The sequence below is a fragment of the Odocoileus virginianus genome, chromosome 4 (assembly GCF_023699985.2).
Source record: "Odocoileus virginianus isolate 20LAN1187 ecotype Illinois chromosome 4, Ovbor_1.2, whole genome shotgun sequence".
Lineage (NCBI taxonomy): Eukaryota > Metazoa > Chordata > Mammalia > Artiodactyla > Cervidae > Odocoileus > Odocoileus virginianus.
In genome coordinates, this window is record NC_069677.1 from 29,035,725 (window position 1) to 29,050,762 (window position 15,038).

Consider the following 15,038-nt stretch of genomic DNA (forward strand, 5'->3'; position numbering starts at 1 on the left):
GGCATTTTGCCCTGTGGAAGTAAACTACTGATTCTCAGTAGGCACTCTGCTCGAGTTTGCTCACTGAACTCAGCAGGGTGGAGTCCAGAAGGGCAGCCTTCTCAGCCCCAGTTCTCTGGAAGGGAAACAGGAAGCTAGTTCACATTTCCTGAAGCTACCTGGTACAGAGTCCTCAGGCAGAGGTTTCTACTGTCATTTTAACCTCAGGGAGCACTCAGGTCCTAAGTTTTTGCTCTACTGCTAATTGTATCCAGTCCATAAGTGTTAGTCATTTAATCGTGTCTGACTCTTTGCAACCCCATGGACTGCAGCCCACCAGGCTCCTCTGTCCATGGGGTTTTCCAGGCAAAAATACTGGAGTGGATCGCCATGACCTTCTCCAGAGGAATCTTTCCGACCCAGGGATCAAACCCAGGTCTTCTGCAATGCAGGCAGATTCTTTACCATCAGAGCACCAGGGAAGCCCTCAATAGCAAGTTATAATGGGAAAATTGATGAGGACCAAACACAAACTGATGACTCAAGATTGTTCTTTTAAAATTTACAGAACTGTCAACAAAGTAAGTTCACTAAACTAAAAAGGGAAATGTAAAAATCTGGGAAGAGTTCAACTGGTTAACTGTCTTACCTTCTTCCTCTCTCCTCATATCCTCCCTCATACCCCCTCCTAAGATGGCCACCTTGCTTCCTCTTTCCCTCAGAAAATAAACGCAGGAAAGAACTCCCAGACTCTCAGCATCGTCTCCTGGTGTCCTCACCATGGCATCTGCCTTCCTCCTGTCCACACACAAGTCTTCCAGGCCCTGCCTAAAGTCAGCTCCGACTCTGGCACCAGATTCTGTGTCCTCTTGGCTGTTCAAGAACAGAGGATCAGCACTTCTGTCCCCTCCCTCCTACATCCTTCATATTCTTTATTTGGCCATCTTATTTCTCATATTTAAAAGGAAAAAGTTCTCTCAATCCCACTCATTTCCCTTAGCAGTCACCACCCCGCTTTCTTTTGTACCAAAACTCCTCCAAAGAATTGTCTGCATTCATGTTTTGCAATTCTTCTCCCAAACTGCTCCCATGGAGACTACACGTGACTCCAAGTTGACCAGTCTCACAGTGAACTCATCTTCCTCAGCCTACCATGGTTATTTGGTCACTCCCACCTCCTCAGGATGCTTTCCTCACTTGGCTTCCACTTCCAGGCACTGTGCCCTTGGTTTCTGGGAACGACAGTGGCCACCCGTCCCTGGGCTCCTTTGCCGGCTCGTCTCCTCACTGACTTATGTTCAAGGGCTTAGTCCCTGGACCTCTTGTTGTTTCTGGTCTCCCTCCATTGACAATCCCACCCATCTAGATACCAACCACTCCCAATTTTATATCTACAGTCCAGACTTCTATCCAAAGTCCAGAGTTGTATGGTATGTTCAGCTTCCTACTCAACATCAGCCATGGAGCTCCAACAGGCACCTGAACCTCAACATGTCCCCAGCCAGACTCCTGATCACCTTTCTCCACCACCAGCTGTAACCTCACCACACCCTCACCACCTTAGCTGACTGCAACTACATTCTTCAGTTGCTTGGAACAAAAACTTTGGGGGCAGCTTTAGCTACTCATTCCCTCACACCCCACAGTCTATCCATCAGCAAATCCTATTGGCCTCACATTCAATCTAGAATTGCCCATCCACACTACCCCCACTGCTGCCATCGTCCCTCTGAGCATCAGTATCTCCCCTTGCTTACCACAGTAGCCCCTACTTCTGTCCTTGTCTTCCTGTCATCTCAGCTAAACAAAGAACAATCTCCCTGAAAATTCGGGCAGAGCAGTTCATGGCTCCCTATTTTACTCTAGAGCCAAGCCCTTCCAATGCCTCTTTGGCTAAGGCAGTCTGGCTCCCACTTTCCTCCTTCCCTTCCAGCCACATTGGTTCCCTTGCTGCTTCTCCAACATATCAGATACATTCCTACCCTGGGGCTGCTACTCCAGCTGGTCCCTCTGCCAAGTGTATCCTTGCCCCAAACATCTATTTGGATGAATGATACCTTCCCATCCTTCAAGTCTTCTTTCAAATCTCACCTTCAAATGATACTTTCCCTGGTCAGATACTTCCCTGATTTAGTACCTCAACGTGCATGTCCATTCCTGGTCTACTTTTTTTTTTTCCCAAAAGACTCAGTAAGTTTTAATATATAATTTACTTATTTCTTATGTTTAGTATCCCTCTTTGGTAGAAAATTAACTTAGCAAGGGCAGAGACCCATATCTACTTTGTTTACTGATAGGTCCAAGAAAAGACATATCCTGTCCATGGGATTGCAAAGAGTTGGACACAACTGAGCGACTGAACAACATGTCCAAGAAAAACAATGTCCAGCACACAGTAGATGGTTAGTAGTTTCTGAATGATGAACCATGCTACACAGATTAACATAATAAATTGGTATCATCTTAATGGAACCATCTCCAAAAAAAAATTCTGGAAAAAAGTCAATGTTGTAATTAATTTTTTTTAACTCTTAGATTAAAACAACTGGTCAAAACTTCCACAGAGTCAAAATGCTACATGGGTTAAAATGATGACAGACCACAGTAAAAATACCCTGTGTCCACCAGACTATCAGATGCTTTACACAACTCATCAAAAGTATTATGCCCACTGAACAGATGAGAAGACTGAGTCTCAGGATATTAAGTACTTACCAAAGTCACAGAGCTAGTCTGTGTTGGAAACAGGATTTGAACTTGTCTATATGCTTCTACTCTTGCCATTATTCCACCCTGAGTTTCTACCTCACTGAAAGACTCTTCCTGGTAGATTTTTAAATAATTGGTTACATACGGATGAGAATTACTCACCATTTTCCTGTTAAATTTCTCCACTGTGACTGAAGTTTATCACTGATGACATCTGAAAAGCTGAACGATGAGTTCAAACAGCACATACACATAAACTTTCTGCTACTGGACAAGATGGGCTATGCCAACCAGCAGCAGCTGGCTTGCAAATAACTGTCCTAAAACCACAAGCAGTAAGCAACCTCTCACTATCCCCATCATTTACTTCTCCTCTTAGTCCCTCACCAAAACAGATGATATGACACTGATTTTACTTAGATTTTAAAGAGAAATAGGTTTGTCTTTTTAAAAAATTTTAGGCATTAAATGAACATATTTTAAGTAGTAGTTAGCATGCCCTAGATAGCAAGCAAAATAAGGCCCCCTGAGAGGTGTCCACATCATAATCATCTTATATGGCAACAGGAACATTGCAGCTGTGATTAAAGATCCTGAGATGGGAAGATTATCCTGGACTATCTGGGTAAATGCATGTAATTACAAGGGTCTCTGTAAGAAAGAGGCAGGAGATATGACAATAGAAGCTGATGCTGGAGTGATGCCAATGCTGTCAGGAAATCATGAACCAAGGAATGCCAACAGCATCCCCAAACTGGAAGAAGTGGGGAATGGATTTTCCCCTACAGCTCCCCTCCTGCCAACACCTTGATTTTAGCCCCGTGAGACCCACTTTCAGACCTGTGACCTAAGGTATTGTCTGAAGCCACTAAAGTTGTGGTAATTTGTCACAGCAGCAATAGGAAACTCATACAGCCTAGAAATATTGTCATAAAAATGCTGAAAACTCTTGATTCAACCAGTGCTGATGCTGCTCATACCTACATTAAGGAAGCCATTAGCAAAATGAGAAGCAGGGAGCCACAGAAAGGTCTTAACTGATTCCAGTATTCAGCTCGGCACTCAGTAGAGAAGAGATCACAGACTCGCCCCGCCCCGCCCGTCCCTCCTTAACAAAGGTAACATATTGCCATCACCAATGTTCCACTATTGATGGGGACCCAGCAGCCCCAGCGCCCACACACAGAAACCCTAAAAAGAAAGAAAATTAGTTACCTGTTCCACTGGTGGATAAGAACCTGCAAAAGGCAATATCAGTTCACCTGGCAGTTTTGCAAAAGAAAAAAAAGAGCCACAAAAAGGGACCTCAGATTGTGAGAATAGCTTTTAATTTTAAAAGAAGTGAAGCAATAAATCATCCATCTCTCTTTCCATCACAGGCAAATAGTCTCCCAAAACATTTGAGATATTTCAAACAACTGTGACTAGTGCAAAAGAAACACCAACTCTTTTCAGGAACCAACATCGAAACCTGCCGAGCAGATGGGTGCAGGTCACAGGCTCAGCCTCCGCAGAGGCCAGGAGGAGCGGCCAGATTTGCACATTTATTTCAACATGCCCAGCTCTGAACAGATGAAAATACCTGGGGAGGGGAAACCACAAGAGAATGTTGCCCAAAGTGAAACAAATCTGCCCAACACCCTCATGTGGCTAATATCCTTGGCACCTGGAAGATGCTTTAAAAAGAAACACAAAGTCAGCAGCTTTTAGGCAAAACTGAAGGAACAGGGTTTGGGCTCATGTGTTTCTGGTTTTCATTTGGGGTCTTCTATATACATATATTGGTTCTTAGGTAGGAAAATCTGCTTTCTAGAAGGCATTCTGTACCTCACAGTGCTCCCGACTCCAATGAAAATGTGTGTGCTGCTTCTCTATGGATGCTTTGCAGAATTACCTTCTGTGCCTACATGATCTCTACTACCTCCCCACAGCACCTGGCCTAGAGGAGCACTGTCCAACAGAAGTACAACACGTGTCTAATTTCAATCTTTTTTGGTAGCCACATTTAAAAAAGATTAAAAGGAAGTGAAACTTTATCAATATCTTGATATGTCTAAAATACTGTCGTTTTAGCACATAGTATAAAATACTGATGCAATATTTTGCATTCTTTCTGGTATTAAGCCTTCCAAATCTGGTATGCATTTTCTGTCTACAGCACCACCTCATTGTGGACAGGCCACATTTCCAGTCATGAGCCACAAGTGGCCATGGACAACTATGTTGAATCGCATGGGTCTACAGAATCATAACACAAACGCTTTCAGGATTATCTACTGAGTAGGGAATCTCTGTGGCACTGCCTGGCTGATCTTATACACCAACTTAAGGGTACAGAAGCTTGTTCTGTAACCTAGAATTTTCGACCTTAGGTAAAGCATAGAATCACAACTTATCTAACCCTGTTCCCCCATCCTGCTCCCAACACCAGCCATCTCCCCACACGGATGATGTGATGTAGCAACCATGATGCCTACCAGATGAAAAGATATCATTTGTGTGGTAGAAAAACTTACTTGAGGATCACAGCTATAACTTAATTAAAATAAGAGAATATTCCATAAAGGTTACAGAGTTGGCTGAAGGTAGTTCTGATGTTTTTCAGGGCAAGATGTGCTGTAAAGCAGATTATTCATCTTTGAGGAAGAAGGTAAAGGTAATAAAAGACAAACTGGGAAGTGGAGAGAAAAAAAAATTGGATAATTAAAGTAATTACCCAAGAAACTGGGACTAGAATTTGGGGTGGGGACACTAAAAACGAGACAAGTTCAAAAGTGGAGTGTGTAAGCTATTAACCAGAAACATAACATCTAACCTCTATGTGCCCTCGCATCTCACATGTCTGACCATAGTACCAACTGTAGGAAAATAAAAATAGAATTGAATATTAGGGCAGAAATGGACTCCTGAGCTTAGCTGGTCTAACCCACTCATTTTAAGGAAAAAGGCCCGGGGAGATAAAGCAACTCGGCCCCATGTCACTTAGAAGCAGAGTCGGGCTACAAATCCAGGTGCTCTCACTATAGATTGTAGGTAAGGCTTCACCCAGTTCAGGTCAAAGGAACAGATGATGTGGAGAGGAACAGGCTACTCCCTACAGCCCACAGTGAGCACAGGGGAATGGCAGGCACATTCTCTTGTAGGTGGGAGAAAACAGCAAGTCAATTCAAAATATTAAAGCAATGTTGACATAAAATGGCATTCATATGGGACTCTTCCTAATAGTTTTGTTTGCACACTTTTTCTCCCCTCGAAAAAAGAATCCCAATACGAATTAAACTAGATTTCTGATGAGTTATGTGGGCATTTAGATTAACTAACAAAACAAGAATGCTGTACATTTCAAGACACATTCATCAGGATTTTACATAGATGGGTATCAAAAGATATTTACAGGAAGAAAGTGCTCTCTTTCACACACACACACACACAAAGTGAGAATTTCACAATTACACCACCGCCTAAGACAGAGAAGACTCCTAACAGGTTGATGACTAGTTGACAAAATACATTATTCCAGTTTTCAGTCATAAATCATCTCACCTACATACATGTATAAAATTAAGCAGTATACTCCAGACTCTGATTCCAGGTAGGCCTGCCTTGAACATATTAAGATATACATATTAATACATTTATAAGCATGAAAGAAGACTGATATTTGCTTCAGCTTTCCCCAATTCACAATCTGAAATAAAGAAGAACACATATACAAAACTTTGCCTTGTATAAATAGCCCTTTGTTTTGTGAGGCAGAAAAAAGAGGCAGCCATATTCCACTTTCTTATGATGTGTTTAGGTATCAAAAGGGCTGAATTTCTTTTTCTACTTCATGAATTAAATAATGTGTAGCCTATAACTATATATACTGGCTTGAAACCATTCATTCTGCAAAGTTTTATTGTAAATTTTTTTTAATTTGTTCAGAATACACATGCTATTTTTGTCCACATTTCAATCCAAAGCCCCAGTTACCCTCCCACCCCCCAGAAAGGGCCTTCACTTTGTAACTGCAGTCAAAAGAAATCATTTGCATGTGTGTTTCATGTGTGTGCATTATTCTATGATCCTCAGCCCTAAGGAGACTGGATTTTGTAAGGCTGATCAGTGTGGGGGTTTCTGGGGGAGTCAGGGCCTTGTGTCACCCAGTGGGGCTACTTTAGGATGTCTGAGATGATGTGAAAAGGTGATCCCAGTGGGCAGTTCAGTAGAGAGTTACCGCACCATGAGCTCCCTCCCTCTGTCAATCTCATTTGTTCCCAAACTGAAGAAACATCAGGAGAGGAGAGAGGCACTCTCTACCAGCCACACTGGCCCCACACGCCTACTGCTCTTCAGAGGGTCAGCGTATCAGATCTCACCACATTCTCAAAGTGCACCCGGAAAGGAAGGGCAGAGTCATCACACCATTGTGTGGAGAAGGGAAGTGAGACACGGGGGGATAAGGGGACTTGCCCAGCCATGGACAGCACCCAGGTCCCCAGGCCACAGGCCTAACAGATCTCCCATGAGAAGGGCCCCCATCATCACCAGAATCCTGACTGTTCATAACGCACATCTCATAATTCAGTTTCTGGATTTACAGAATTTTGTGAAATTCTGTGCTATATTTCACCCCATTGGTTCTACTTTATTTTCCTACAGCTTCCAGAAAGATCCTTCCTAACCAATCAAATGCATGTTAAGCAGACAGCAATAAGTCCTTTTTTATTTGACTGCACAATCTGAAATAGAAACTCCAGAGACCCTAGCATTCGGTATAGAGCAGCAGAAAAATCAGAGACTGCTGTTCCACTTTTTCATCACATCTGAAACTCTGATCAAATCCCAGGTTGCAACTAAAATACTGAAATGCCAAAATGGAAACGATGGTCTTTCATAGCATCATAGAAAGTTTCTTTGCATCTGAAACCCTTAAACTGCTGACGATCACACTATAGGTCATGGCAGAGAAGCAGTGGAGGCAAGTCAGGAGGTGATTAGCCAAGGGCAGAGATGAAATTCTGCCCCAGAAAACAGAGACATGGAGGCAAGCGACGAGCTAGGGGATGAGAAAATTACGGACAAATTTGGGACACTTGAAATGATTCCAGGGAGTTGTCATGTGTTATGGTAAGAAGAGATCAGCTATTTTAACTAAAAACACACACGCCTATGCCTTAGTGGGAAGGGCTGCTGAGATACAGAATTCATCTACTTTTGGCAGAGAAAACACTGTGCTGCTGGGGGCATCTGCGTTCATACCACCAAACGTCACAAATCCAAGTGAATTCTAGACGGCACTGCAAGGGACAACAGCCCTTCTAATGCCAGAAAACCTAAATGGGGAACTAACTTTTTTTAAACTGTTCCTGAGATATAGTTTCTTTAAAATATTTACTTGTTTTTTCCAACTATTTTAACCTTGAAAAACCAACCCGTCACAGCTTTTCTAGTTGACTATAAAGGTCTCACACTCTCAGTCTCACTCTCACACACATTCATACAGTTGTATTATGCATTTTGATATGATTAAATTAAAAATATCTTTCATTGCTGATGTTCTTATCGACTATACACGGAGAGATCAGAAATTACTGTGTCATGAAAAAAATTATGTCACAAATAGAGCTCAGCCCAGTTACTGATTTTCGATATGAAACAAAAGTGGGCTTTTTGTTTATGGTGGGTGAGGCTACACAACTGGCCCTGTTGGTTTCTCTGGGGACCACTATCACTGACCCCCAAAGCCAAGCACAGAGGTCTGATGGCACTTCCTGTTTTCAATGTGCTAGTGGAAGATCCCCCACCAGGAATATGAATACTTTTTTAAAATCATCTTCTTCTTAAACATTTATAAAAAGAAAAACTATCTACAGTAGTGTATCATCACTAATAGAAATTTCCTCCCAGTTCTATTTTAGAAGGCGTCAAATGATGTTCTTTAAATAAACTATAAATACCCCATGTATTCCCTCATGTCTGGCTACCCCAACCTCTTTTTTTTTTTTTTTTTTTGCAAATTAAAAAGGCGTACGGCTTCTTCTCTCCAATTTGTACATCTGAGGTTTAGCTTGGTATCCTGCGGTAAAAGTACATGTAGCCCAGGTCTTTAGGGGGCCTTTCTGAGGCACAAACTTTGTGGTCATTGTAGATCACCCATCTGAAAACAAAAAACAGAAGCGAGTGGTGGATTTAAGTCAGTTCTAGGAAACCGCAGAAGAAAGTTACTGCACCATACTTAAAATAATCAAGATGTTTTAAGATAAACCAAACTCAAGTCTATTGCATAAAAGGAAACAGAATGCTGGAGGGAAACTACACTGCTTTTTTATTCTCAGTTCAATCAAAAAGTAGTTCCTAAAGGAGCCTCCAAACATTTCCATTTGTAGACGTCCCTACATGGCCTCAGAAATGGAGTCAAAGACATATGTGTCTATTTCAGTCATAAATAGACATGAAGTGAACAATTATACAACCATTAAAATGTCTTCAAATGATATTTGGTAGAGTGAGAAAATAATATAATATGAAGCGGGAAAAAGCAGATTACAAAACTGTACTTACTGTGTACGAACTTCAAGCTTTTAGAAAAGTTGTAAATACATACATATGCGTGCATACAGACAAACACATAACACTCTTCCCATTGAAAACAGTAAAACAGAAATGTATCAAAATAGAGACTATAGTTCTCTCTTGGCTTCCAGACAATATATTCTTCATGTGATTTTGTATCTTACAAATTCCTTATGATGAAATTCACTGCGTTTTCTATTCTAATTAAGCTATTTTTCTTAAGAAATGTATTTTTCAAAGAGTTGTCATGCTTGGTAATAAAATGAATTCACTATAAATTAAGTTCATGTGCTCAACTATTTTACGAATCAAGCTGAGAAGCCAAGACTTAAATGACACATGGAAAAGGACCACAGTGGGTTTCTGGCTGGAGACCAGTCACTCCCACAGCAAGAGGTCAGCATCCTCCCCGGAGAGGCCAAGGTTATGTGGTCCTTCAGTGTCCATGTGACCGAGCGCTGCCTCAAGAGAGCTGACCCACAGCACAGGCCACTCAGTCGGAGTTCAAGGAAGGGAAACCAGGGGCGGGGCCTTGGGGGATCCAGCCCAGGAAGAAGACTCTGGAGACAGCAGCGGCCTGACACCCCACAACTGTCTCATTCCCAGCCCACCACACCCCTCACAATTCTTGAAGCCAAGGCTACAACAGGGCGAACACTGGGTATTAGAGCTGCCAGACAGAACACAGGATACCCAGTCAAATTTGAGTATCATATAAGCAACAAATACTTTTTTAATATAAGGATGTCCCATGTAATAGTTGAGACATATTTATACTAAAAAGTTATTCATCATCTGAAATTCAGACATAGTCTTGATGTATAAAATGGCTTTGAGAGTCTATCCCTACGAGACCACTGTGAGAATCAAATGAGATGACACATCAGACACCTGATGGAGTGCCTGGCACATAGCAGGTGCTCAATAAAACACAGATACCATTTTACCTTCTTAAAAAGACTCACCTTCCTTCCTTTTTAATGTGACAAACATAGTGGCCACTCATTGTGGACGTTCCCATGTGACTGATGAACGCAAATAATTCATACACTAAGGAAGAGGAAAAACTCAGTTACTAGGCAGCATTTCTAGAAATAAATAGTACTTCTGTTCAGAATTTAATGCCAAGGAGAATGGAATCCAGCAACTGTTCAGACTTAAAGACAAACCTCTATTTAGTTGCTATGCTGAGAACACACACACACCCGCAACGTGACAGTAACTTCAACCTGCAAATCATAACAAAACAGGACATACTAGAGCTGACAGTAAGCGCCTATCTGAAAAGCGATTAAAAATCACACAGCCCAGTCTGGTGGCAAGTGCATGGGTCTAAAATGGTGGTCCGAGCTCCATCACTTCCAAGCAGGATGAGGGTGGAGAAGTTGCTTCGCCTCTCGGAACTCCTTTCTTCACAGAAATGCAAAATCCACCCACTTTACAAGGCTCTATGAGGCTTAAATGAGCAATTCAGACTAAAATACCACAGAAATGTCAGGATTCAAAGGAAGAAAGCAGATAGCTGTTATCATTTATAGACAGGGATAATGCTCAGAATATACATCCTGTGATTTCTGACTTGCTCATGATGATAAACCAAATGGGACCAAAATTCAGGCTTCACGCTTTCTGAACAAGGAGATATATAGTCTCTTGGAGCCTGAGATGGACATTTATTCTCTAACAAATACCTCCTGCCATTCAGCACAGATGCTGTGCCAAATCCACGGTGAACGAATTTCCTCTCATGCTCCCCTGGCCAATCTGAGGCCGACACAACACCTTCACAACACAAAGTGGGTGCACAGACTGGTACTCATCCATTGCCTCAAACTGCTATAGACTACGATGGGGCAGGTACAGAAGCTGAGTGAGTGTTTTTAATAGTTTGAGAGTAACATTCATGTCTGTTGAATCTAATAAGGAAAAAAAAATGGGCTTGCATATTCATTTTTTTGGAACTCAATTTTTGTTGTATTTTACAAGGGTGTTGGTCTGGACAGACCCCTTCCTTGCTGCTCCCTCTCTCATCCTTTCTCTCCCCTGCTAATCCAGGACTAATCCATGCATTCTGCTGTGAGTCCTCGGTCAGTACACTACATATTGCAGACCTCCTCTCCGCAAACATTTTCCCCCAGGAAATGACTTTCTTTTGGTTGTCCAGATGCCTGACTTCTCTTCTTCCAGACTTTTAAATACTGATGACCTGGGGCTCTGACCTCAGACCTGTCTTCCTTCTATCTTCACACCTACCCCCCACATTCGCTCCCTCCCTCCTGTTTCAACTCCGTTCCCACCACCACCCTCCCTCTCCAATGCCTGTCCATGGCATTAACTGGAATTATGTTCTTCATTTCATTTCTGGAATGTTCACCGCTCATGTATAGAACTACAATTGAATTTTGTATATTGGCCTGTTTTCTGCTATCTTGCTGAAGCCATTTATTAGTTCTAATAGTTTTTAAAGTAAATTCCTTAGAATTTTCTATATACATGTGTGCTAAGTCGCTTCAGTTGTTTCTGACTCTTTGCAACCCTATGGACTATAGCCGGTCAGGCTCCCCTGTCCATGGGATTCTGCAGGCAAGAATACTGGAGTGGGTTGCCATGCCCTCCTCCAGGGGATCTTCCAGACCCAGGGATTGAAACTGAGCCTCTTAGGTCTCCTGCATTGGCAGCCAGGTTCTTTACCACTAGCACCACCTGGGAAGCCCTTCTATATACAAGACCAAGTTATTTGCAAACAGAAAGTTTTACTTCTTTCTTGCCTATCTGGATGTCTTTTATTTCTTTTTCTTGCTTAACTGCCATGGCTAGAATCTCTTGCATGATGGCAAGAGGGGGGACATCCTTGTCTTGTTCCTGTTCTCGGGGAAAAGCATTTAGTCTTTTACCATGAAGCATGATGTGGACTGTGGAATTTAGGTGAAAGTGAAAGTCGCTCAGTCATGTCCGACTCTTTGAGACCCCATGGACTGTATAGTCCATGGAATTCTCCAGGGCAGAATACTGAAGTGGGTAGCCTTTCCCTTCTCCAGGGGATCTTCCCAAACCAGGGATCAAACTCAGGTCTCCCACACTGCAGGTGGATTCTTTACCAGCTGAGCCACCAGGGATATGGGTAGATGCCCCTTAGGTTGCAAAAGTTCCCTTTCATTGCCAGTTTGTCAAGCATTCTCTCCTCCCACCATTTCCTTCAAAATATATACAGAATCCAACTACTACTTACCACCTCCACTAGTAACCCCCAACCCAAGTTACCAGCGTCTCCTGTCTGAATTAGTACAATAGCCTCCACTCCTACCGGGGCTCCCCGCTTCCTCCCTTACCCACTAGAGACCATTCTCAGTACGGCTTCAAAGCTCACTCTTACAATGACCCATGACGGCCCCAACCTCCTCCCACTCTCCTGCTCACTCCACTCCAGCTCCCCCAGCCTCCTGGCTACTCCGCTCACTGACAGAGAGGCCTTCAAGCCCCACACCTCATGCTGCCTCAACCTGGAACTCTTCTTTCAGATGCCACATGATCCACTCCTCACTTCATAGAGGGCTCGGATCAAATGTCATCTCAGAGAGGCCTTACTTATAAATAGCAACTCCTCCCCTCCTTCCACCCCACCCTCATCCCAACCTTTCTTTACTGTTGGCCATGGAGCTCAAAATAACACCGTATCACATATCTATGTCTGCATTTGTTCACTATCTCCTTTTATCCCAGGCTATGTCCTCCATAAGGACAATAAGTTTGTTTTGTTATTGAGGTTTTTCTATTATTATTATAAAATTACCAAATATTTATTTCACTTGTCTGTTTTGTTTACTGGAATATTCCAGGCACAGAAAACAGTACATAGCATGCAGTAGGCATGTCTTCCTTCACCCCATGTCCTGATTTGTTTTTATATCTTTTCATATTGTATATATTTTTATAAACCACCTACAAAAGTATAAATTGGGGTATAAATTAGTGATATTTAAAAAGAAATGAATCAGAGAGGATGGCCTTTCCCATCATTAACTAAGTTTCTGTTGTTAGCTATCACATTAACTGACAACTCCTTCCCTCCAACAAACAAAAAACCCAAAAGCAAAAAATCACAGGTATGAAACAGAAAACAGACAAGAACAGTTGTGAATGATAATCATTTTGCCTGGCACTTAGTGATGCAGAGACCTTGTCTGCCGTCCCCAGGGCTCCCTGTCACTAAGAACCCACACCACCTGGTAAACAGCAGTATGAGCTGAAACTTTTTCATGTTCCTTGACCACGGTTGGTTTTTAAACCTCTTTTGGAATAATTGTATATCAAATTCTAAATCTTCAATTTGAGAGCTTTTGGGCTGGTCTCCCACTAGGTGGCTACCCTCTTAGAATCTTCATGAAATAAAGAACATGATCCCTCACAAGGAAGTAACCGTCCCTCACAAGGAACTGACTCCTCCAAAGTGTGAGAGTCGCTCAGTCCAGTTGTATCCAACCCTTTGTGACCCCATGGACTACAGCCTGTAAGTCTTTTCTGTCCATGGAATTCTCCAGGTAAGAATACTGGAGTAGGTAGCCGTTCCTTTCTCCGGGGGATCTTCCCAACCCAGGGACTGAACCCAGGTCTCCCACATTGCAGGCAGATGCTTTACCAGCTGAGCCACCAGGGAAGCCCCAAAACACCACCTTAAAATAACTGAACCAAATATTTAATGAGCACTTCCCAGTAAACCAGGGTCATTTCAGTGAAATGTGGCTCAGATACCAACAACCCAGCACGTTAACAAAACAGACAGACAGAGAAAAATCCATACACGCCAATACAGCCAAACATGTCTTTAAGCCCCCAAAAGACATTTTCCCCTCTTTAGTTAAAAGCTATTAATTCACATGTATACTCAAAATCATAAAAACAAAGAAAAAAGATTAGCATAAATCTTAGTCCTATAATTAAAATTAACTGTGTTTATCAATAGAAGCAACCACTCCATGCATTATTCAAGGCCTCCTGCTAGGAGCCAATAGCAAAAGAGAGAGTCTCAATAAATCTGAAAAAATTCAACACGTAAGAAATCTCAATTTATATCTGTTTCCAAACAGAACATCAAGGTGAATAAACCAGACAGTGAAGCCACTGCTGATTCTTCTCCCAGTTGCCAGAGATCTCCCTCCAAAAAACAGCATCATCACACTCTCAGAAAATATAGAGACCCCTTTTTATGTAGCTAGAAAAGGCATTTTAAAGCAAGGTAAATCATTTTTAAAATGCTGACTTTCAAGACTTCCCTGGTGGTCCAGTGGCTAAGACACCGTGCTCCCAATGCAGCAGGCCCAGTTCAATTCCTGGTTAGGGAACTAGATTCTGCGTACTGAATCTAAGACCCAGCGCAGCCAAATATATACATAAAACATTTTTTGTTGTTGTTGACTTTCAACAGGGACACTTTTACACTATCTAGAAGAACTGGACAAAACTACCTAAACTACCATGTTCAACATCTGGCCAGTGGAGTCCCTCTAACGAGTCAGAATTAAAGTGTCTGAAACTAGCATCCTTCGTCCCCACTTCCCTCTTCCAACAAACCTGTCCTTTTCTGAATTTAGGAAAATGTCCCCAGACTTTCTAATAAGAAGAATTTTTAATATCTAAATTTTACCACCCCCACCCAAAGTAATAAGTGATTGTACTTGATTTTACTCTTTGAAAAAGAAAAAAGCACTGTCAGGAAAACTAACTGCAAACTTGGAAAGCAGAAGAGGTAGGCAGAATGCTCTTTTGTATTGTTAGGTAGTTAGAATAGGAAAAAG

General features: G+C 42.2%; 1 protein-coding gene across 3 annotated transcripts in view; it reads right to left on the reverse strand.

The window, feature by feature from the left end:
• Positions 1–3,999: 3,999 nt before the first annotated feature.
• USP13 (ubiquitin specific peptidase 13) overlaps positions 4,000–15,038 on the reverse strand; it is a 129,393-nt gene continuing 118,354 nt past the window's right edge. For 2 of the 3 annotated variants that reach the window (XM_070466349.1, XM_070466350.1), the window contains 2 exons: positions 10,212–10,296; positions 4,000–8,830 (listed from right to left, as the gene is read on the reverse strand). In XM_070466349.1, coding sequence (XP_070322450.1) covers positions 8,737–8,830; positions 10,212–10,296 — 179 coding nt within the window. In that variant the 3' untranslated portion in view covers positions 4,000–8,736. Of the gene's footprint in view, positions 8,831–10,211; positions 10,297–15,038 lie in introns of those variants that run through there. The other variant, XR_011487285.1, reaches the window with a different exon arrangement.